This window comes from Vanacampus margaritifer, chromosome 5, assembly GCF_051991255.1.
Source record: "Vanacampus margaritifer isolate UIUO_Vmar chromosome 5, RoL_Vmar_1.0, whole genome shotgun sequence".
Taxonomy (NCBI): domain Eukaryota; kingdom Metazoa; phylum Chordata; class Actinopteri; order Syngnathiformes; family Syngnathidae; genus Vanacampus; species Vanacampus margaritifer.
Genome location: NC_135436.1, coordinates 25,617,305 through 25,642,193, shown reverse-complemented (window position 1 = coordinate 25,642,193; position 24,889 = coordinate 25,617,305). Strand labels below are relative to the sequence as shown.

Here is a 24,889-nt window from a genome sequence, read left to right as displayed (position 1 = left end):
TTGTTTTTTAGTTGATCAGGGGCAGACAAAACAAATTTGACTTCCTTCCATCCCCTTTCATTCTTTTGCTTTACTTGGAATTTGAATTTTTATTTTTATTTTTAAAGAAGAACAGATTATTAAAAAGAAAAAAAAGAAAAAAAAAAGAAGAAAAGATTATTAAGAATTAGGAGCGTCAGGGGATTCATTTTTTCCCGTAATTAATCGCATGACTTCACTAGTTAACTCACGATTAATCAAATAAAAAATATAATTTAATTAAAGAAAAGATAATTAAAATTTAAAAAAAATAATTAAAATAACTTTTATAAAAAGAACAAAACATTATTAAAAATTAGGGGCGTCAGGCAATTAAATTTTTTTCGGAATTAATCGCATGACTTCACAAGTTAACCCACGATTAATCACAAATTGTATATCTGTTCTAAATGTACAATATATATTTTTTTAGGTTTTCATACTCTTGTTAATAAAAACCAATGGAAATAGTTCAAATGTATTTTTTACGTCCACAGCCGTCAATGGCAGTAATTGAGTTAATATCCTCACTGGTATCACTCGCAAGAATAAATGCCCCAAGAAACATGTGAAGTTTATTTCACCCTAGAACACTAGACTAAAGAATGTCCAATAAGCCGCGGGAAACAATACAAAATACACTAAAATGGGGGGAGTAGAATTGAGTGCTTTGTTTGGATCACATGTCAGCAGGCGCGTGTTCTAAGCGCGCAACTCAATGGTGGAAAACGTTGACACGCGCGTGCACGCACACTGTACACAATACAGTACAATGCCGCCATTAGCTTAGCATTAGCGGTAGCAGCTTAGCCAACAAGTACAGTGTAATTAATAACCAGTTCGGCAGAAGTGTTGAATTCCATCTGAGTGCTGACATACATTCCACTCAACTTTCATCACAGATAAAATGTCACACACACACAAAAAAAGAAACAAACAAATGATTTAGACAAACAATTTCTTGTCCCTCCCGATTCAAGGTTGTGAGGCAGAAATGGAAACCACTAGCGCACCGTGCTGCCTTTTTGTTAATGTAACTACACAATACAGGAGGTGCTCTATTGTATTTGTCAATACAGTCGTACAGTAGTGCAGTTGAGATGACCGTTCACGAGTGTGTCGCCCTTTGTGGTTTTTGTGCAACTCTGAAACCGAAGCTTTCCGCTCGAGGAAAAGTAAGCGAGACGCTTTGAGTTGCGGTTTCTGTTGGCTCTGCTAAACTGCTTCATTCATACCACACAATACAAAATTAAATCACTTCATTTACGGGAATAAAGTTACAGTCTCACCAGAAAAATCATGCCGTCGTACTAGAATGGTTCTTGTGTTCCTGGAAGAAAGCTTCATTTTTAAGAATTCTATGTGCATTTTTTTAATGTGGGGAAAAAAAAAATCGACTTTTTTTTTCTTCAAAAATGAACCTTCAAATTTTCATTGCAAAGTAGTAATTTTGTCAATATTTTTGTTCAAAATTCTTTAACAACAATAAAAGTTTGATTTATCTGAGCAAAGTTTTTCCAATAGTTTTTTTTTAAAGAAACTTGCAAAAACTACTTCAACAAAATTACCCCCCCAATCATTCAATAAAAGTCATATAACAAAATATTAAATAATATATTATTATTATTGCCACACGGGAAAGAAAAATACTTTCTTGTATGAGATGTCCTTCAGTAATTTTAAATGAAGCAAAAAAAAAAATAGCTTGATTTATTTATTCTAAATAATGTATTATTGGGGCAGTTTCTTTTACGTAAGAACAACGAGACGTCCTGGATGACCCTGAACGTCACTTAAAAAAAGGTTAAGATAGAGCCGAGCAGCTACAAATTTGAATATTCGCCGCAGACACGAGACTGACTCAAAAATATTATTGCAGACGAAAAGTCTCCCGTAAATTGACAAAATGTCCTTCAGGTGACAAGTCGGGAGGTTTTAAGTAAGTTAAAATGAGACTACACGTCATTTTACACCAGGTAAGAGATGCATACCGAAGCACACGATAATACTCTAACTTAATTGGCACTTGGTTGCGAATATGCATGTTTTTGCACTTATAAGGGCAGGGCATGTTTACTGCGCAGTATTTTTATCCACTTTATAGCAAAATAATGTGTTTGCAAAGCGATTGTTGGAAGTCATTAATGTGTTTGCTAGTTCGCCTCCGCTGCGTTGGTGGCGCTATAGCAGTAACTTGACAGTTGGGGAACAGGAAACGAGAAGTATTTTGGCGAGGCGGGCTGTATGATTTCGCGACCATTTTTGTCAAATGTTGATCAAACAGCTGCTGCTAAACTGCTTTTTGCCACAACGTTTCACAAATGAAACCCTGTTTTTCTTTGGTTGTATATATGTGACTGGTTTGGCGCGATTATATGAGATGTTTATATGTGGCTGGCGTGTATCACGTGACTTGCGAGCGAGGTCTCCGCTGGTTTCATTATGGGGTTAAAAAACAACAACGATCATGTTGTATTATGATTCATTATGTAAATATTATTATTGAAAATGACTCAATTGCTTATTTTCTTGTCTAAACGGTGTGATGCCGTTAAAGGAGATAAATGTATTCCTGCTTTTCTATTGGACCAACGCCTGTCACGTGTTTCAAACGTTTCTACATTTTTGAAGCAATTGTTCCATTATTTAAAGGCAGAAAAGCAACGCGTTTGTCCTATTATCATTCACAGTGTGTTTAGTTGTTGTTTTGTGGGAAATGAGTGTTGTTGTGTGTATTTGACGTTTGTCACCGTAACTTTAACTTGTAGTCTCTGGAATTAATACGTCGCTCCTGACCCTTTGTGGGTATCGCTTCTCGGCCTTTTGGCTAAGATCAAGTGTAGTATCTGTTCTTATCAGTTTAATATCTGATACGTCCCCTATCCGGGGACCATATATTAAATTGATTTTTGGAACTGGGAGATGGAATAGGGGCTTGCTCCGTCCACTCCACGCATCGACCTGGTATTGCAGTACTTCCAGGAACGGTGCACCCCCTTTAAATGTCAAATCAAACTCTATCGATATCAGCTCGAATAAACAAAACTCTTGGGATTTCTATTCTGATATTTGTGTTGTACGTGATGATCTGTGAAGGCGGTTGTTTAACGTATATGACGTTATCTTTTTAATGTAATTCTTATGGGATTAATACTTTTCTCGCGAATATTTACCTTGAATTTCTCACAGAGATGTTTATTTAATATTTACAATGTATGGCCTTATATTAATAATAATACATACATAATAATATGAGTACAATAAAAAGTCATTGTTGTTGAAGAGTGTAGTGTTTTCTACATACCACTAGATGTCAGCAGCGGTAATTTATTGATATGTTGTTACTGACAAGGACAAAGCAAGCGAGGGGTGTAAAGGCGTGGGGATAGGACTGTGAGTAAGGAGCAATGCATTATGGGAAGATTTTCGCAGATTCTTAAACCCTAATTTGACGATTGTTTAGTCAATGTTAATAACTGGTTACTAACGGGTGTGCGAGTGCTTCCGCATACAGCGTTGTATGCGTGTGTGTTAGAATTTTCACGTGTGTGCAAAAAGAGAACATGACTGAAGATGGTGTGTGTGCTAACGACCTCAGCGTTGGTGATCTGTACAACTCATACTTACCTGGCAGGGGAGATACCATGATCAAGAAGGTGGTTCATCCAGGGTGAGGCTCAGCCATTGCACTCCGGCTGTGCTGACCTCTGCGAATTCCCCAAATGTGGGAATCTCGACTGCACAATTTCTGGTAGTGGGGGACTGCGTTCGCGCTCTCCCCTGATAATAAGTGAAAGATAATATGAGACGCAAAGTAACATCAGAGTGTGAGATCGCTTCACATAGATATTCCCAGACCGTAATGTAACGAATATTGCAGTTCGTTGGTTCTCGACCAAATTGATGAATGGGTGTAGTTCACCTCCACTACGTTGATGGCGGTCGAGTGCTATTGTCATTTTGCCAACAAGCAGGAAACAGGAAGTAGTCAATAGTAGCCGCATAGTAAATTTTTGTCAAAATGTTGGTCACACGGCTACTCTGTTTCAGCCACTGCATTATACCAACTTATTGTTATTGCGAATTAGTAATTATTTTCGTTAGTTAAAAAAACAAACTATTCTCATACGGCAGGAGTTCAGTTTATTAATTCATCCATGGTTTATTGCCGAATTCTATTGGGTCGACGTGAAGCACGTGACACAAAACATACACAAACATCTGAAAACGTTCACATTAATGTTCAACACGTTCGATGCGCAGGTTGAAAACAACGCAGTTGACGCGTTATCATTCTAAACTGTGTGTAGTTGTTTGGCGCGTCGGGTGTTGTGTACGCAACCGCAACTTAAAGTTGTAGTCTCTGGAATTAAGTTCTTGCCTCTGAACCTTTGTGGGTATCGCTTCTCGGCCTTTTGGCTAAGATCAAGTGTAGTATCTGTTCTTATCAGTTTAATATCTGATACGTCCCCTACCCGGGGACCATATATTAAATTGATTTTTGGAACTGGGAGATGGAATAGGGGCTTGCTCCGTCCACTCCACGCATCGACCTGGTATTGCAGTACTTCCAGGAACGGTGCACCCCCTGAAGTTGTCAAATAAAAATCTCTAGAATCTTTAAGCAATACATCACATACTAACGATCAGTACTTCGTTTTGATTCGTGTATGTACGATAATAGAAACGTGATATTTACATGATGAGGTGACAGGATCATTTTAGATGAACATTACGGTGCAGTGGGTGCTGCACCAGCCTTATTGGAGAAGGTAAAACTAATAAAGTGTTTAATCTTAGTAAGAAATTCATTTGTGTGCAACTTTTGCTGTCATGTTATTAAAAGTTTTGTGATTGTGACAGTAGACACGCCATGTCATGTGAATGGAGGTCCTGTAGGTGGCAGTAGCATTTCAGATGCACATCCAACACACGTCCCCCCACCCCACCCCCCCGCCACACACACACACACGCACGCACCTCATTACGGTTATGTTTATTGTTTTGAATGTAGTCGGGTAATTTCTCTCTGTTTTATTCCAATTTGAGACGTTGCATGTTTTAATGTGTGAATAGACGCCGTTTAATGACAGGATATCATCTCTTGATGCCGCTATGCATTATGGGAAGCCACTGACTCCCGACTCCAACTTCAAATACTCAAATAAAACGCATATTTGTTAGTGTATTTGCTTACACTACCTTTTAAATTTGCGTATGTGTGCAATGTGTTCCGATGTGTCCGTATGATTGTTCACGTGATATGAAACCATCGCTTCACATAGTGTGCGCGTGAATGACTCTCGTGCTTGCGCCCCATCCAACTCATACTTACCTGGCAGGGGAGATACCATGATCAAGAAGGTGGTTCACCCAGGGTGAGGCTCAGCCATTGCACTCCGGCTGTGCTGACCCCTGCGAATTCCCCAAATGTGGGAATCTCGACTGCATAATTTCTGGTAGTGGGGGACTGCGTTCGCGCTCTCCCCTGATTTACGTGTCAAATATAAACTCAATAACCAAATAATGCAGTCTCACGTTATTTAATGTTGTACATTTATGTATTTTTTTAAAACATATTCACTCAGAATTACTAGGTAAATTTTATAGGGAGAGTTTAATTAGAATTTCTGAGTGAAAACAAAACTCTACAAGATGGACGCACGACCGACCACCATTTGTGTTTATTATTTTAGTTTTACACTTTCACTATAAACACTGCAAACAGCACCACAAGAAGCAGAGTTTAGTTTTTTTTTCTTGAACGAGGCAAAATTAAAAATATGCGAGGGAAAATGTGCCGCTTTTTACGGGTCACGTGAGTCACATGACCCGAGCCTAGTGTTGTGTCACGTGACATCGCGCTTCTCCAAACATGGCTCCCGACTCGCGTCTAGCAGGAAAGCTGACCAGTTGGTCGCCGTCTGGTCGCTGACACGGATCCCCTTACCACAGCAGTTGGAGCGGATACCCATCGCCGTTAGTGCCTGGTCTCACTTTAGGTAGTCAACAGACTCACAATGTCGGGATTTGAGACGAGTCGGCGCTGGTAGCTTGACGCTAGCTGGCGCGTTCGGCAAAGTCGTTAAGGGCTCCAAAGTTCTCCCAGGTGAGCTAAACATGAATTTGTTATTTTGGGGGGTAACTAGTTGTACCTTAAATGCGTGTTACATTAATGCCCACATCGAGTGTCTGGATTGCACGAATTGCACGTTGGTGTTAGCTCGTTCCTAGCTCAAGGTTGCTTCTAGCTTGTGTAAATCCAATGAACGTGAAAGTGATGAGCCTGTTTGTTGACTGCGTTACTATGTAGTCAAGATTTCTTTGGATTGTGCAGTTAAAAGTAAGAGGAGGGAACCAGGACTTTACAGTCTAACTTGTTCATTTAGCCGTTTAAGAAATAAAACGTCTAATTTGTGGTCAAAAAATTCAGCTTCCGATTTTAGGAAGTTCCCTTTTTGTATAGAATACTTTTGCTGGTCTGGGATTTGCTTTATTTCTCTTGCTACAAAACAATTAATATAATCAAAGTTTTTAACAAAATGAATTTGAACATGATCACTGATAAATTAATATTTAAAATGTCCAACAATTTAACTTCATAAAACAAACCGTCAATCTGATAATGAATAATATAATACCACCGAAGATTGCTGCCAAAATAAAATAGTTGGTAGAAGGGTCATGAAAACCTTTCAATAGAGTATTACTTTGCATTTTAAAGTAACAGAAAATAATAGTTTAGTTTGAGTGTACGTTTATGGCACATTGTCATGTGAGCTCACCCGTAGTGTCATGTGGCTACCTTAGTATGACTCTTGTAATATTGCGACCACCTCCTTTTTTTCTCTCTAGGCGATCATGTTTTTTTTTTTTCCCCCCCTTACCTTCTCAGGACATGTGTGAGAAGCGATTAAATGTGCCCATCTTCTTCTGTCTACATGTGAATGTAGCCGGACATTTTGCAGCTCTGAGCACGTCACAATGGATTGGCTGGTTTGCGCTGTCGAAAAAGACCTGGGGATCGACCGGCGTCATCTGGGCGCCGCACCGCGTCGCCAGGAGCTTGTGGCTCTGGTGCCTGTTCGGTGGCTGGCCGCTCTCCGGGAGAGGAAGCTTGTCCGTTTCGTCCGCCTGGAAAGTATCAGCGAAGGGGAAATCCACACATGCCTTCAGTGTTCCCAGGCGAAGCTGCCGCATGGCTGGACGCGAGTGTGCGTGCAGGGTTTGAGGAAAAGCAAGCTGAGCTACAGGCTGGTCAGAGACCCGTGTCTTCAACTAAATGACTCGTCAACAAAGGAGTCCTACGTTAGCACCATGCAGCATGTGTCGCTGCATAATGTCAGGTACTGAATGCACACGAAGCACATAAAAGTATTGTTTGTGTTTTTTTTTTGGGGGGGGGGGGGTATGATAACCAGGAAGCGCTACTTCTCAGTTGGAGTGTTGTGCAATTGCACAACACTCCAACTGTCTATTAACTCATTCACTGCCACTGACTGCTATATACGTAAAAAAAAAAACATTTGAACTATTTCTATTAGTTTAACATTTTTTTCCCACTTTTGTTAACAAGAGTATGAAAACCTATATTTTTTTTTATCGTACATTTAGAACAGATATAAAATTTGTGATTAATCGTGAATTAACTAGTGAAGTCATGCGATTAATTATGATTAAAAAATTTAATTGCTTAACTCCCCTAATTTTACTAATCTTTTCTTTAAAAAAAAAAAGAAAAAGATAATAAATAAAAACAACTTTTAAAAAAAGAACAAAAGATTATTAAAAATTAGGGGCGTCAGGCAATTATTTTTTTTCAGAATGAATCGCATGACTTCACTAGTTAACTCACGATTAATCACAACTTTTATATCTGTTCTAAATGTACAATCATTTTTTTTCAGGTTTTCATACTCTTGTTAGCAAAAAACTAATAGAAATAGTTCAAATGAATTTTTGACGTCTTTAGCCGTCAATGGCAGTGAATGAGTTAATGTAACTTCTCATGTAGTTCTTTTTCGTTTAAGTAAAAAAAAAAAAGCAGGACTGTGACTTGTGTATAGTTTTTATTAGTTACATTTGTTATATTTCTGTCATTTTTTGTACTTTTTAAAATGTGATTTATAGTTTTATTTAAAAAAAAAACAACAGTTTTATTATTAGAAATTTGTGTAGTCTTTTTTCCTAATGTACTAATAATAAATTTAATAGCATGTCAGATGTCGTTATGTGTTTGCGTCTAAGGAGGGACGATTACCGCAACACGATCAATCAAATAAGGTGACGGACACATTTTTTTATTCAGCACGTTGACTCGGCTTCATCCTCAAGCCCAAAACACATCATTAGAAATTAGCAGACGTCAAGTTCTGAACATCATTGTGGAATAGTAAAGTTGAATAGTAGTCTGTACAACTCATGTCTGATGAAATGTGCTCAAAAACATTAATACATTAATACCCCTCTGATAGTTAGATACAGTAACTAAATGGAGCATTATCTTTGCAAAGGCCGACATTTTGTTGGATATATTGGGGTGGTTTGTGGGTTTGATCAAAATATGTCATCAGAAACTCTAAATAACTTTTTGTGTTTTCTATGTTAGACATAAATGTGTTATTATGAGAATCATTGTTTCCCTCCCAGGAATCTGTGGCGTGAAGCTCACTCCAGACTTGTGCAGCCGTACGCCGGAGCCAGCGAGCAGATGCACGTTGCAGCCGTGGACGCGGTTCGCCACGCCCTTCAAAAGCTCTTCAATTCTGCGTTCATCTCATGTGAAAAAGTCTCGCCCTCTCTCTCGCCGGCCAAAGAGAAGGAGAACTCCTTGCCGTCGACCATCTCCGCTTCCTCCAAGCTGAAATCGGACCGCTTGTGTCCCAATGTCCTACCGGCGGAATGTCTGCTGGAGACAGCGGAGATGCTCTACGTGGTTCTACCTTACACGCAGTATTCACTTCACGACATCGTGTCCTTCAGCCCAGCCAAGCTCGCCAATAGTCACGCCAAAGTGTTGTTCATTCTCTACCAGTTGCTGACAGCCATGCAGGCCTGCCATGCTGCAGGTCTGTCCTGCGGGGATCTGTCCCTGCTGGACGTAGCGGTGGATGAGCAACTCTGCAGCCGTCTTAAGATCAACCTTGCCCATTATGAGGAACTGGAGACTCCAAGTGGTGATGGTTCTGCTAGGCCGGTGCCCAAAAGTGCTCCACCAAAAGTCGACGTGTGTTCAAGCCAGGAGGACAAAATGCTTTGCAAGGACTGCTTTGACGAGCTCAAAACTTTAGTTCTGGACTGGGTGCATGGGCGCGTAAGCAACTTTTGCTACTTGATGGAACTCAACAGGTTAGCGGGGCGGCGAAAGGGAGACCCAAATTACCACCCGGTGCTGCCGTGGGTGGTGGATTTCACGGTGCCATTTGGAAAATTCCGAGACCTCCGAAGATCCAAGTTCAGACTCAACAAGGGCGATAAGCAGCTGGACTTCACCTATGAAATGACCAAAGAGGCTTTAGCGGCTGCAGTGGGCAGCGGTATAGGGGGAGTTGGTGTTGGGGGAGACTTATGTGGATCGGTCAGCGCCACTGGAGCCGCACAGCCGGACCACCTCCACGTACCTCATCACGTATCTGACGTGCTCTCAGACATTACGTACTATGTCTACAAAGCCCGACAGACACCCAAATGGGTGCTGTGCAGCCACGTGAGGTCCCAGTGGGAGCCGAACGAATACCCCTCCAGTATGGAGCGCATGCAGAGCTGGACCCCTGACGAGTGCATTCCCGAGTTCTACACAGACCCCTCTATTTTCCGCTCAATACACCCTGACATGCCGGACCTGGAGGTGCCTTCCTGGTGCAAGTCCTGCGAGGAGTTTATTGAGGTCCATCGACGCCTCCTGGAGAGCAGGGAGGTGTCTCAGAACCTGCACCACTGGATAGACCTCAATTTTGGCTTCAAGCTGTCGGGCAAAGACGCGGTCAAAGCCAAGAATGTTTGCTTGCACCTCGTGGACAACCACACCCATCTGACCACCTTTGGTGTTGTCCAGTTGTTCGACCAGCCCCACCCGCCTCGCTTATCGGCTTCCCAGTATGCCCCGGCAGAACCTCCACTCGCCGGCCTCGCCGCCCTCGACGTGCCTTCTCTACACATCCCACAAATTGACATGGCGGCTGACTCTGTGGATGGAATGGTGCCGGAGACCACAGGGTGCGAATCCAGCGGCTGGACCATGGTAGACCGGGACGAAGAGCTAGAACAAGGTACTGAAGCCCTGGACTCTTTAATGTCCGCAGCCTCCTCTAACTCCGCCGCTTGCTCTGTCCCACTGCCAAGTATCAGCACAACGGGGGGTAAGATCGGGGACGCACCACTTATTATATCCCACTCCCCGACTTCATTCTCCGGCGATTTCACGAGCGCTTTAGGCCCAGGTTTACGCAGTGCTATGCTTCAAAGAGGTGGGCCGGTGAACAAAAAGCACGCGGAGGGAAGCGTGACCACCACCAATGCAGAGGACGTCAAGATCCTTCTCCCTGAGGGCTTCAACTCGCTGCAACCTTTAGAAGAGCTGGAGAAGTTGAATAATTTCTTGGTCAAGAGTCTGCACGCTGAAGTCTTGCGTCCGGAAGGAGCCTCTGAATGCGAGCTCGGGACGATCCAAACTCCGCTGTCTCTCACGATGCTCTACGAAAGAGACATGCAGGCCCTCGGTGTCCTCATTGCTGAGATATTTTACTGGTCGAAAGTCAGAGGCTTGAAACTGGGCGCTCCCCTCAGACAACGTTTCCACGCCGTTTTGAAAATGTGCTCCCTTGGCCTCCGGGAGGTGCCGCTGTCTTTGCATCACGCTCTGGAGAAACTGCTGCTAATAGAAAAGCACTCTGGAGCAGCACTCGGAGAAGCGCATCAGTGTCGACGCCCGCTTCTTTTCAACTATGATCCCATCTGTGATGGCCTCCCCCCTCCAAACCCCTCCCAGTTACTGAACACATTCATTACCCCGTTTCTTTTCCCGTCCTACTTTGCAGCACTCCATCGCTTTATCTTCTCCTACCACGCCAAAATGGAGACTGTGTGTAGCCTTCAAGGGAGGGACGTAGTCTTCCATTTGTGGCAACAATTAGAAACGCTTCTGCGAGGCAACATCACAGCCGAGGGCCTTGAGATTCTCTTGCCCTTCATCCTGGCCCTCATGCTCGAAGAGTCCACCGCCGTCTATGCTGCTTGGTACCTATTTGAACCCATCTCGAGAGTCCTGGGTCCCAGAAATGCAAACAAGTACCTTTTGAAGCCACTGGTCAATGTCTTCGAGAACCCTCACTGCCTGCGGGGACGCTTCTATCTCTACACCGACTGTTTCGTCCTGCAACTGATTGCGAGGCTCGGCCTGCAGGCCTTCTTGTCCAACCTGCTACCACACGTGCTGCTGGTCCTCACCGGCTTTGAAAGCGGGACCTCCGGGTCTGCCGGGGAAGCTTGCAAAGGGATGCGGAGCGCTACTTGTACTCTGGGGGAAGAGGAGGAGGAGTGTTTCCAGGCTGGCGATGTGCGCTCCTCATCCGGATCTGCCAGCGGGAACATGGGCGGCGGCAGCGGGACCAGCGGAGGCGTCGGTGTGGTTGGGGACGCCGGGCTGGTGGACTACTCCTCTGGCATCAGTCTCAATGACCAAGTGTTTCTCTCAGAGGCTGAGGACTTTCAGAACGAATTTTATGCTAACGGCACAGGGGGAGACGGCGCAAAACAGGCGGACCAGAACTCTGCTGCCAAGGACCCGGACCAGGAATCTTTGAGCGTGGGCAAGCTTAGCGACAAAAGCAGCGCAAGCGAACTCTCATTAGGCGACGGAGATTCCATGCGGGATCGAGCCAGTCTTAAGTCAGCTGACAGCAGTCAGGACCTGAAACAAGCCAGTGAGGGAGAGGAGGTGGCAGAGCTGGATGAAGAGGAGGTGACGGAGTCTAACGATTGCAAAGTGGCGGCAGACAACCCTTCAACCCCCAAGCTGGAGCTCTCGTTCTCTGGCTGCACAGAAGTTTCGGCCGCTACCGTTGCCACTCTGGAGAGTGACTTTGTGAACGGACTGGTACTGGATGAAGCGGAGAAAGGGATTATGAGGGAGCAGGAGGAAGAGGTAGACCAGGACCCGTCAGAGGAATCACAGGAGAAGGAGCACAAAATCCTTCTCGGTGAGAACGCGAGCGTGTGACGATGATGTTCATTCCAAGACTGTGTTTTAAAGGAAAATCTCTTCACACAGATACAGTCTGCAAAACTATTCGGTGGCTCTCAGCCAAACTCGGACCGACCGTGACGTCTCGATGCGTGGCCAGGAACCTGCTCAGATTACTCACAAATTGCTACATTGGTGCGTAGACATACAGTAGATAGCATTTCATAACTCAGTCCAGTTCAAATGGATCTTTGACTTTTGTGGAAGTGAAGGCAGTTTCCTTTTGCACTGTTGCCCACAGGCGCTGACAGTCATCATTTTGTAACTCCCGGACCCGAAGACAGCACTCTGGAGAGTGTGGGCATGGGCAGCGTCTATGAGAAGAGGCCCGTGGTGGGCGACCAGACTGCCGCGCCTGTGCTGGACTGTCTCATTTACATCGCTCAGCTTTACGGCGAACCCGTGCTCACCTATCAGTACCTGCCATACATAGGATACCTGGTAAATCCTAACTACTGTAAGAGGAATAAAATTATTTTGTCCTCTTTGCGTGTTCCAAAAATGAAGATAGATTTAATGTAAGAAAAATACACCTTTGCAAAAATGATTTAATCAGTCAGAGATCTCTGGACAGATAACAGCCTCTAATTCATCACTTAAACAGGTGGGATTCAGAGCGTCAAATGTAGTTCTTCCGCATGTACAATGGTTTCTTATAGTTAAAAGACCTCCTCTCTTTCATTTGTAGACAAAACATACTCTCTGGGTATTTTCCATGAGCGATGGCGAAAACAGAGTCAGGTGTGGGTGTTCAAAACAGATTCTGTTCTCAAGGACCAAATGTGTTTTCGCACAAAACGCTGAGAAGGAACTTTTTTAGACTAAATAGTATGTCCCAGTTTAAGGTCAGATTATACCGAAATCAACACCACTTGCTCTGCACAGGACACAAAACATTTCGACAAGGTTAATATAAAGAATTAAAATGTTAATAATGTGTAACAATGGTTAATATATGAAATGAAGTATTAAAAATGTTACAATATCTATCACTACTAAGCAGATTTAGTCAAGCACTCACTTTGTAGCATATAAAAGCATCTTTGTGAAATGCCTGCAGGTGTCTCCGCCGTCTTCGCAGCGTCTTAACACGCGTAAGGAGGCCAGCCTGCTGGGAGCTGTTGCACTTACACAGAAGATAGTGGTCTTCCTCTCTGATACCACGCTAATGGACATGCTCATGAAAATCAATCGGGATGTTCTACTGCCACTCCTCGACCTGCTGACCAACCCCCGCATGGGGTAAGAGACTTTTTGAATCACTATATCGGGGTTATTCAATGCCAAACCACACACACAATCTGAACAATTAAAGTCCGAAGACTTTGATTTGAATCAAACTTGGTGTACTTGTTTATAGTGATGAGCCAAAACTAAATCTACAATTTTAGGCCAATCAATGGCCAATGTTACATTGCTAAAACTTATATATTTAGAAACCATGTTAGAGATGGCATTTCATGAGAAATTTTGTAGGGTCACTAGGTTAAAAGGTTACTAAGGTATATGCACCTTCTAAATGATGCCTGTTTTGTGAAGATTGACACAGTAGTTCCTGAGCTATCATAGATCAAAGGAAGGTGTGCCAAAAACGTCAACATTTGCCCCCAAACCACTGCTCCAATTGACTTAAAATTTGAGATTTAGTGTTGTGCCATCACTATCAACAAGTACGTAGTGAGTCAACCTTAACTCATTCACTACCAGCCATTTTCACTAAAGCAACCCTCTTCGCTCCTGGCTGTTTTACTGGACTTTGACTGATTGAGCAAGGCCCACAGAATATTGTGTTCAATTGCTATAAAAAACATGGAACCTACCAAAAGTATTTTCTTTCATCAGAAAAAAAGTATATTTCTATCTGTTTCCGTTTAGCAGCAATTAGCATTACAATTTAGCTAAGTTTCATCATTATTCACAAATTTGTTTTGAACTGTGGGGAAATCAGCTTGTTTGCAAATGGCCCTGGTTGATCTCTTGTACTCTGCTGCCACCTGCTGGCCGTTGTTGTAATAACTACCATTTCTTCCCCAGTTCAGAGGCTGCATCAAAGCCTTCTGTATGCTCTTGCATTAAAAATAATAATAATAATTTAAAAAACGTATTAACACGTCTTTGGGACACTTAAAACTTTTGAAATAGAACATATTTATACGTTTTTTGAGAGCAAATAAGTTAAGCATTTCTTCATCACAGTTGCTCAGGGCTCAGCGACCAATCACAGCGCACCTGTTTTCTGAAGCCGAGCTGTGATTGGTTGTTACCTGAGTAACTGTGATGTCATTTTCATTCGGCTGCAAGTGGCAAAATGGCCGCCTTCTGATATTGATAAAAGCTGCTGGATTTTGCTGCTTAACTCATATTCCATTAACGCAAAATACAGATTAGTGGGGTTGCATAGAACGTATTATTGTCAAAAAATGTTTTTGGGTTGGCTCCCCCTTTTAAAATCAAAATGTGCTTGGTTAAACCCACTGGCTGATTTCGCATGGAACGAGGCATTGTTTTTATTTTACTTCCTGCATTAGTTTGTTTACCCGTCCCTGGTTGTGCACTTCCTGCTGTGCCCAGGTTCCCCAGCGGAGGGCAGACGCGAACCGTGGTGTGCCTCAAGACACTCAGCCTGATGGCTCTCATCTGCCTGCGTATTGGGAGGGAGATGGTGCAGCAGCACATGGCTGACACGCTGCGCCGGTTCTTTGCCGTTTTCTCCCTGCTGCACTGTCTGCGGCCTCAGGTACTCGCGCATTTGTAATTCACAGCAACTGACGACTGTCTCGTCGAGTTTATTTCCAGAAGGCTTTCAGCAGCCAGGCGAGCTTTGTAAGAAACAAATAGCACACAAGCCAGATGAAAACGAGGCTAAAAATAGAAACGGGAGACAGGAAGTTGGAATGGAGGCACTTGAAGAGGAAGGAGTAGGAATGTATTTGTGAGGATGTGCGGTGCACGACAATTAGAAAAGTTTTTTCCTTTTGTAGTGCTCTTCATTTGTGTTGAGTTGCAACCGATTCCTCCAAACTGCAGATGGAAAGCGCGCCCCGCAGAGTTGTAGGGGAAGTTACGGTGGTGGACGTCAGCACACCCGAAGAGTCCACCGCGACTTACGAGTTGTCCGTCCTGGAGGAACTGCAGTCGGTGTTTAGCGCAGAGATGGCGCATGCCTCATACATCCCCTTTTACTGCCTCATTGGTAAGGAACGCCTCGTTCTAGCATTTGACTTGCAAAGAGTAGAGTTTGCGTTTATTAGTGTGTCTGCTGTGTTCGCCAGGCGATATGGCGATCCGCAAACTGGTTCCCAACCATGAGCTGGTTTGGCAGTTAGCCTCCTCGTACCATCAAAGCGTAAGCCACGCAGCCTCACGGGTGGACATGCCTCCATCCTCCTCTTCTGGTTTTAGCAGGCTGGCAGGTTGCAGCCCCTTCCCCTCACCTGCCACTAGTTCCACCCCGCTCGGAGAACCCCTCCCCGAGTCGGGAACTTTTGGGAGCCACCTGGTAGGAAACCGAATCCAGGTGTCCCGAGACTCTAGCATGAGTTTGGCCAGTTCTTGGAGACGCTCCAACCCTAGCGCCACCATTAACACAGCCCCCTCCACCATCACCGCCCCATCTGTCGGCACAGGCCCTTTCTCATCATCCTGGTTAACGGGACCCCCCCCGGAGGACAGCGCCCTGAAGCAGGAGCTGGCTCGTAGCGGCCGCTCCTTGCAGGGAAACTGGCTGGCCTACTGGCAGTACGAAATCGGCCTGAACCAGCAAGATCCCCATTTCCACTTTCACCAGATACGACTGCAGAGCTTCCTCGGTCACTCGGGCGCCACCAAGTGTTTGGCGCCGCTGGCGGGGGAGGATTACTTCCTCTCCGGGGGTAAAGATAAGACCGTGAAGCTGTGGCCCCTCTATAACCGTGGCGACGGCACACAGGAAGTGGAGCCCAGGCTAACGTATGCGGACCATAAGAAGTCTGTGTTCTATGTTGGACAACTGGAAGCTTCACAGGAGGTGGTCAGCTGTGACGGCACGGTGCACCTGTGGGACCAGTTTACAGGTGAGGGACATCATGCTTAACTCATTCACTGCCATTGACGGCTATAGACGTAAAAAATTCATTAAAAAAATTTCTATGGTCTTAACATTTTTCCCACTGTTGCTAACAAGAGTATGAAAACCTCGATTTTTTTTTTATTGTATTAGAACAGATATAAAATTTGTGATCAATCGTGAGTTAACTCATGAAGTCATGCGATTAATTACGATTAAAAATGCTAATTGCCTGGCGCTCGTAATTTTTTATTAAAAATTGGAAAAAAAAATTACAACTATTTTATTTATTTATATAAAAAAAGGTTTATTAAAAATTTGCGGTGTCAGGTGATTAACATTTTTTATTGTATTTAATCGCATTACTTCACTAGTTAACTCACGATTAATCGCAAATTTTATATAAAATGTCTAAATGTAGAGTAGCCGAGTAAGAGTAGCATTTCTTCTTCACACATCTACTCAAGTAAAAGTAAAACGTGTTGTGTGGTAATTTTTTTTTCCAAAAAGTTGCTCAAGTAAATGTAGCGGAGTAAATGTAACTCATTACTCGTAAGAAGGCACGCTCAGTGCCTTGTTGTAATATTTATGGAATACAAAAACATTTTTTCATACAAATAGTAACTCTGATTATGACTTTATTGCGGTAGTGTGAGTTAATTCTGGTTTCCACCATAAGAACTGAAATATTGCATTCCGGAGAATATTGATTTAGGTGGAAGGCGTTTGTCCAATAATGTATGTAATCTGTATTTTGCAAATTATGCACGGTAAATTTCCTTTTTATTTTCTGCCTGGGAGAGGGACAGAACCCTGCCACAAATGGCAAGAAACAGCGAGTAGTTTATAGTATTATATAATGTATCATTTCAAGCTCATTTTACATCACTCTTAAAATAAATGGCTAAAAGATGATTCAAAAAAATACACAGGAAAGAGCACAAAAAAACATAGATGGGTGCCCTTTTCAACGAATAGCAGAGGATCGATTCCACAGGGGAAAAAAAATCACAAACTGGTAAAAATTGAGTTTAAAATAAAATGGACTATAGCAAAGAAATGCTGAGACTAACTAGGTGAAAACAAATACGGTTGTTCGCTGCCCCGGAACACAACGTTGCCGAGTGATTCTTCATCAGGTTCAACTGGAATGTTCATCGTCTTTAAAGCCATCATCTCCACATAACGTTAAGGTATTGAAAGACTTTTTGCAGACTTTTCAGTAAGTGCTGCTGTTTTGTTTAGCAACCGGGTTCAAACCAGGAGCACCTGGTTAAGATCAACTAAGATGATTACATTTAGCACAATTGGGAAAATGGAAGCATGTATTTGAGCCATGTACAGTATTTGACTTGAAGCGATGATGCTGGTATAGTAAACATGGCAGCTTTATTATTTCAGCAAATATGGTACATTTACTGGATGTTGCATCATGCTGAGTCTTCAAAATATTTTGTTACCTTATAGAACCTTACTCAGGGATGTGATTTTTCCGCTAATTCGCGGAATTCCGCTTTTTTTTATCTCCCCCCCCAAATTTTTATTTTTTATTTTTTAATTTTTTTTTTAGTAGTAGTTCATTGTGTATGCACATGACTCCGACAGATAACATCTTCTGCTATAACAAAGACATTTGTGGTATGCTCTAATATGAGTTACTTTTCATTTGGTCATGATACAATTATTTGTTCATGAAATTTGAACCCCTCAACATTATTTATGTGTTAACTTAGTAATCACATTAGTTAGATATGATGATATTCTCAGTGATAGTTTTTAAAAGCAAAGGCAGTCCAATGTTTTTGAATGTGACTGATTTTGAGTTGACTAAAACTGCCATTTTATATGGGATAGTTCAATATACATTGAAAATTTATGCTGTTGTTTTGTCTATTTCTTTGTCATGTGAGTGCATTGAAAGTACTTAAAAACACAGAAAACCCATGAGCTCCGGCCTTGTCCCCCCACCAGGGCACTGCCCTGGACCTAGCTGGGTGCCAGCGGCCCCCAGACCCCCGGCTAAATTTTCAGATAATTTCACTTTGGTCAAATCACATCCCTGCTTACTAAGCTACATGAGGCAACAACCACGGTAATATGCACCTCTCTCTCTGTCACTCAAAACTGAATATGAGCTAGTTTTTTTTTATTTCCCCCCCATCTCATCAACTTGTGCCTAATGTAGTGTATATGAGGCTACGAAGGCATGAATAGCGTCAAAAGAACGTGCGTCGCTTCTTTTCTAAAAGCCAGGGAATGCGATCTTTCTCTTGTCCCAGGGAGACAGATCCGCTCGTACGAAGCAGTGGATGGGAAGAATCCAATTACAGCCGTCACCACCATGCCTGCGCCCCACTGCAGCGTCGTGTTTGGAAGCGCCGATTCCGTCCTCCGCTTCATTGATCCCCGCAAGCCGGGACTGCAGGTACTAAATTATCCGCACAAACGTGCCCCCCCCCCCCCCCTTGAGACAAACGTCCCGATAGTACTTGACTAAAAGTCTGCTATTCGATCCCCTCAGCATGAATTTCGGCTGGCGTACAACAACATAAGCGCCGGGCTCATCCGATACTTGGCCGTTAGCCCGACGGGACGCACGGTAGCGGCGGGGTTCTCATCCGGCTTCATCGTCCTGCTGGATGCGCGCACGGGTCTGGTACTGAGGGGCTGGCCTGCACACGAGGGAGACATCCTCCAAATGAAGGTATAGTAGTAGAAGAATTGACTTTTGGGTGCATAAAAAAAAAAGTCAAATAATCTGTCATTCATTTTTAATATGAAACTGCTATAGGATCATAGTTTGTGGTGTATTTACAGTTAGAATATGAATATATGCAGTTGAATATTATTTATCGGTCACATTGATTTCTAGTGGGGTTATTTTTTGTTGCTATTTGTGATTGGTAAAATTCAGGGTTGGAGTAGAAAAAAAAAAAAAAATCCTCAATATTGCGATGTGATTTTTTTTTTTTTCCCTCCAGGGCCCTCTTCCCATATATTTTTTTTAACAACCATGCAATGAATTAAGGCTGCTCGATTATGGGGAAAAAATAATAATCACTATTATTTTGGCAATAATTGAAATGACGATTATTCAAACGTTTATTTACTTTTTGGTGCAAAACAAGAAAAATGTTTAAGCATTTAAAAATATTAAGACCAAAAAAAAAAAAAAAAAAAAGAAACAATATAATTATGCAAGTTCCTTTTAAACCAAACAGAATGTATTTATTTATTTATTTTAGGCAAAAACTTGAAGTTGGAGTGCAGCTTGTTTCGTCTATTTACTTTTTGGTGCAAAACAAGAAAAATGTTTAAGCATTTAAAGATATTAAGACCAATAAAAAAAAAAAAAAAGAAACAATATAATTATGCAAGTTCCTTTTAAACCAAACAGAATGTATTTATTTATTCATTTATTTATTTTAGGCAAAAACTTGAAGTTGGAGTGCAGCTTGTTTACTGTGCAGTAGGAAGAATAGAAAAGAATAATTGGGGTACAAAACAAGAACATGTTTACACAAGACCAGTAAAAAAAAAAAAAAATTGAAACGCTCTAATTATGTAAGTTATTTTTGGACCAAACAGAATTTATAATAATATATATTTGCAGTAATATATATGTATTTATTTATGGTGGCAAAAACTTGCAGTGTACTGTGCAGTAGAACGATCATTAATTTTTTGGTACAAAACAAGAAAATGTTTAAACGTAAACAAATCAAAAATATTAAGACAAATAAAATTCTTTGAAACACTATAATTATGTGAGTTCCTTTTGGATGGAACTAAATGTTTTAGTTATTTTAAAATTAAAAAAAAAGTTGCAAATGTATAAACTTAAACAAATCCAAAAATAGTTTTAATAATCTTTTTTTTTTTTTTAAAGATTATGCTGATTTTGTAATTGTACAGTGTAATAATTGAAATTGTAATTGGATTTCGATTAATTGCACAGCCCTACAATAAACAAATCCATATTGCACTCAAGGCAAATGAAGCATTAATGAATATGAAAAAACAGTCCGTATAGCTATTTCAATGAATTATTCATTTAGTAAATACTTTCAGACTTGCACTCTTTAAGCCTTCACTATAACAACGCAACAAAATTCTACCAAACGTGTGGCAGAACCGAGGACGTCTTAGCCTCGACTGTGGCATTTTTTCAATAACTTTATGAAAAGTTACTTAAGTCACACAGTCTATATGGGAAAAATGGTCAAACAAAATCACATGTTGTCCTTTTCATATACTGATAAAAACAGATGTGCCACTTAAGCTTAGAGTTTTTTTTTTTGTTTTTTTTTTGGAGCATGTGCGTGTTTTTGCAACTCCATTCTCTGAATACGTCTCGAGCTGTTTGAACAAGGCGTGGGCTGGAGGACCTCGGGTCACACCGCCTGTCATGCATTTGGGCAAAACAGTTTTGCTTCGGTTAGGATCCTAACCTGGTACAGAAAGTGATTTTGTGTAAATGTGTTACGGATTGGTCTTTACATAATTATGTGGAAAAAAAAAGACACGGGAACTCCAAACTCCAGCAGGAACAATTTGGAGTTCAGCCCAAAATTTATGGAAAAATGTGCTTCAATTAGTGCGAGAAAACCTCATTGTGCTAATTTATGATGTCACCACAGAGGGGAGCAATCAGAGAAAGAGAATGACAGAATGAAGGTTCATCACTATAGTTTTATTATTATCATTATTATTATTAACTCATTCACTGCCCTTGACACGGCTATAGACGTCAAAAATTCATGTGAACTATTTCTATTAGTTTCAAATTTTTTCCCACTTTTGTTAACAAAGAGTGCGAAAAGGTAGAATTTTTTTTATTGGACATTTACAACAGATATAAAATTTGTTAAGAGTTAACTCGTGAAGTCATGCGATTAATTACAATTAACTCTTTGACTGCCAAAAACGTTAAATAACGTTTAGTAAAATCCTATGGAGGAGTGCCAAAGACGTTAAAAGACGTTTTTTTTCCAAAACAGAGGTGAAACTAACCATTTTCTATTGTTGATTACTGAAAAACGGAATAAGGTAGAAACAAACTTTTTTTTCTGATGAAAGATGAGAGTCCAATCTTTTTTTGGTAGTATGTGTGTTTCCATAGTCCAAACACAACATTTTCTGTGGACCTTGAAAGATCAGTCAAAAATGCTTAAATCGGCTGGCACCCACGGCATCCCTTTTCTGAAAACGTCTGGCAGTCAAAGAGTTAAAAAATAATAATCACCTGATGCCCCTAATATAAAAAAAAGGAAAGATTATTAATAATTAGGGCCGTCAAACGATTACATTTTTTAATTGTAATTAATCACATGACACATCACAATTAATCAGACATTTTATATCCGTTCTAAATGTACAATAAAAAAAAATATAGGTTGTGAAACTACTAGAAATAGTTCAAATGAATTTTTGACATCTATAGCAGTCAATGGCAGTGAACGAGTTAATCCGATTGCGTCAGACGCGTTCGTACGGCTCATGTGCAAGCTTTTATTTTGACAGGGTGGCAGCTTGCGGATGCAGGGAGGGTGGGCGAATGTTGTACCCTGCCAATCTGCTGTCAACAGACCAAAAGGATGAGCAAACTTTATTTAACCCCAGATTGGGTCAAGGATTGTGCCTGTGCTTTTAAAGGCTCAGGTTTATGCAAATATGGACACAGGTTACTCATTAGAAGGAGCACAGCGGCTCCCGTTGGCACCGTCGGACTTGAGATTACAACCGGTGACTGTTTAGTGTTAAGTAACGCAAACGTACGTGCACGCACGCCGCTTCGTTGGTGTCTGAATACAGGATGGTGAACATTTGGTATTTTTGCATTCGGTCTCAAACTCGGATACTGATAACCCACGTGGCTTTCAATTGAGAAAAATACATACCAGGAGTCATTTCATTGACAACATTGTGAGGAGGTTCCTGTGATTATAGCAGCTTTTTCTAAGAGATGAATAATGAATTTTGAAAAGTAAAAAAATAATGCGACCTATAACCTGTAAAAAAAATAAAAATGCAGGAGAACTTAATGATTATTATTTTTTGTTTATTTATGTTTTTGTCAGTGTGGTGTGGTTTTTGCAGTTTCTTGCATTTTTTTTTTTAAAAGTAGTTAGACAGAATAGCTTGTATTTCAAGGGAATTGGGCAGTGGCGGGCAGCGTATTTGTGTGGGGAAAAAATGTTAAACTAATAGAAATAGTTCAAATGAATTTTTGACGTCTATAGCCGTCAATGGCAGTGAATGAGTTAATGATCTTTTCTTTTTTTAATCACGTCAGGCGATTAATTTTTTTTATTGTAATTAATTGCATGACTTCAATAGTTAACTCGCGATTAATCACACATTTTATATCTGTTCTCAATATTTTTTTTTCTAGGTTTTCATACTCTTGTTAACAAAAGTGGGGATTTTTTTGTTAAACTAATAGAACTAGTTCAAATGAATTTTTGACGTCTATAGCCGTTAATGGCAGTGAATGAGTTAATAATCTTTTCTTTTTTTTAATCACGTCAGGCGATTACATTTTTTAATTGTAATTAATTGCATGACTTCAATAGTTAACTCGCGATTAATCACGCATTTTATATCTGTTCTCAATATTTTTTTTTCTAGGTTTTCATACTCTTGTTACCAAAATTGGAAACAAATGTTAAACTAATAGAACTAGTTCAAATGAATTTTTGACGTCTATAGCCGTCAATGGCAGTGAATGAGTTAATAATCTTTTCTTTTTTTTAATCACGTCAGGCGATTACATTTTTTAATTGTAATTAATTGCATGACTTCAATAGTTAACTCGCGATTAATCACACATTTTATATCTGTTCTCAATATTTTTTTTTCTAGGTTTTCATACTCTTGTTAACAAAAGTGTGATTTTTTTTGTTAAACTAATAGAACTAGTTCAAATGAATTTTTGACGTCTATAGCCGTCAATGGCAGTGAATGAGTTAATAATCTTTTCTTTTTTTTAATCACGTCAGGCGATTACATTTTTTAATTGTAATTAATTGCATGACTTCAATAGTTAACTCGCGATTAATCACACATTTTATATCTGTTCTCAATATTTTTTTTTCTAGGTTTTCATACTCTTGTTAACAAAAGTGTGATTTTTTTTGTTAAACTAATAGAACTAGTTCAAATGAATTTTTGACGTCTATAGCCGTCAATGGCAGTGAATGAGTTAATAATCTTTTCTTTTTTTTAATCACGTCAGGCGATTACATTTTTTAATTGTAATTAATTGCATGACTTCAATAGTTAACTCGCGATTAATCACACATTTTATATCTGTTCTCAATATTTTTTTTTCTAGGTTTTCATACTCTTGTTAACAAAAGTGTGATTTTTTTTGTTAAACTAATAGAACTAGTTCAAATGAATTTTTGACGTCTATAGCCGTCAATGGCAGTGAATGAGTTAATAATCTTTTCTTTTTTTAATCACGTCAGGCGATTACATTTTTTTATTGTAATTAATTGCATGACTTCAATAGTTAACTCACGATTAATCACACATTTTATATCTGTTCTCAATATTTTTTTTCTAGGTTTTCATACTCTTGTTACCAAAATTGGAAACAAATGTTAAACTAATAGAACTAGTTCAAATGAATTTTTGACGTCTATAGCCGTCAATGGCAGTGAATGAGTCAAGAACCACTGTGATAGTGTTTAGGCCTTGCTGGTCCACCACTAGAATTCGGCATAGGGGAAACACCCGCCATTCTGTAGGTAACCGCTACGTTTCACCCTCCAGGCGGCGGAAGGCAACTTGGTCATCAGCTCGGCCACCGACTACACCCTCGCCGTGTGGAAAGACCTGGAACACAAGCCCCTCCGCCTGTACAAGTCCCAGTCGGACCCCGTCCACGCCCTGGACTTGTACGCCTCCGAGATCGTGACGGGCACCATGGCCAACAAGGTGGGCGTGTACTCGGCGGCGGACATCTCGCTGAGCCCCGTCAGCAGCACCAAGCTGAGCTCGGAGAACTTCCGCGGCACGCTGGCCAGCCTGGCCGTGCTGCCCACGAAGCGGCTGCTGCTGCTGGGCTCCGACAACGGCGCCATCCGCTTACTGGCTTGATTTGCCCGCCCCAACCACTCGAACAAGCGGCGCTCGGTTGAAAATGTTCCCGTATAGTAAGTCTCGTACAGTTTCGAAATTCTCAACAATTTTTGGACCTGGTCTGTGATTGTGTTTCAGAACAGGCTTGCTCAGGGACCTCTTCTTTCGTCTTTTTCCACAGGGGTGGGCAACTTGCGGCCCGTGGGCCATATGCAGCCTGGATGCAATTGTAAAAGTACATGAAACCTCAGAGGAACTATTATTTAAAATGCTCCATAATATTTAACCCACAAATTCTTATAATATATGATCGTGTTATTCAGTCATGTTTTTTTTTTGTCACACATTTTTAGTAGCCCACCACTGAAATCGACACACCAAAAAAAAAAAGGCGACATCTTGACTTACCCTTTACCTGTCTTCAATGCACTGATTAAACTATGCAGTATTTGTAGGTCAAGTCTTTATTTTGTTTTGAATTTTTGTTTCATCTCGTG

At 41.2% G+C, this 24,889-nt stretch overlaps 1 protein-coding gene and 4 non-coding genes across 6 annotated transcripts; all 5 read left to right on the top strand.

The window, feature by feature from the left end:
* Positions 1-2,825: 2,825 nt before the first annotated feature.
* On the top strand, positions 2,826-3,016 carry LOC144052732 (U2 spliceosomal RNA). Its single transcript, XR_013294287.1, has one exon. It is a non-coding gene; the product is annotated as a U2 spliceosomal RNA (small nuclear RNA).
* Positions 3,017-3,637: 621 nt separating this feature from the next.
* On the top strand, positions 3,638-3,801 carry LOC144052728 (U1 spliceosomal RNA). Its single transcript, XR_013294283.1, has one exon. It is a non-coding gene; the product is annotated as a U1 spliceosomal RNA (small nuclear RNA).
* A 616-nt stretch (positions 3,802-4,417) lies between these two features.
* LOC144052736 (U2 spliceosomal RNA) lies at positions 4,418-4,608 on the top strand. Its single transcript, XR_013294290.1, has one exon. It is a non-coding gene; the product is annotated as a U2 spliceosomal RNA (small nuclear RNA).
* A 737-nt stretch (positions 4,609-5,345) lies between these two features.
* On the top strand, positions 5,346-5,509 carry LOC144052755 (U1 spliceosomal RNA). The gene has a single exon (XR_013294307.1). It is a non-coding gene; the product is annotated as a U1 spliceosomal RNA (small nuclear RNA).
* Positions 5,510-5,812: 303 nt separating this feature from the next.
* wdr81 (WD repeat domain 81) lies at positions 5,813-24,846 on the top strand. 2 transcript variants are annotated; one of them, XR_013294095.1, is made up of 13 exons: positions 5,813-6,127; positions 6,972-7,364; positions 8,668-12,215; positions 12,287-12,394; positions 12,501-12,700; positions 13,320-13,501; positions 14,831-14,996; positions 15,287-15,452; positions 15,532-16,311; positions 18,584-18,729; positions 18,826-19,008; positions 24,084-24,466; positions 24,574-24,846. XR_013294095.1 is itself a non-coding variant. In XM_077565733.1 (12 exons), exons 2-12 carry the CDS (start codon positions 7,003-7,005, stop codon positions 24,408-24,410), a joined length of 6,168 nt encoding a protein of 2,055 aa, XP_077421859.1. In that variant the 5' UTR covers positions 5,813-6,127; positions 6,972-7,002; the 3' UTR covers positions 24,411-24,846. The 2 variants fall into 2 exon arrangements, 1 of the variants encoding a protein (XP_077421859.1); XM_077565733.1 differs by having other exon boundaries at positions 24,084-24,846.
* The last annotated feature ends 43 nt before the right edge of the window (positions 24,847-24,889 follow it).

Excerpts from the sequence above, each read along its gene's own strand:
- wdr81 (XM_077565733.1), top strand. The coding sequence starts at position 7,003 with ATGGATTGGCTGGTTTGCGCTGTCGAAAAAGACCTGGGGATCGACCGG. Across the intron at positions 14,997-15,286 it reads TGCACTGTCTGCGGCCTCAG|ATGGAAAGCGCGCCCCGCAG; the intron begins GTACTCGCGCAT and ends TCCAAACTGCAG. Across the intron at positions 19,009-24,083 it reads GAGACATCCTCCAAATGAAG|GCGGCGGAAGGCAACTTGGT; the intron begins GTATAGTAGTAG and ends TTCACCCTCCAG.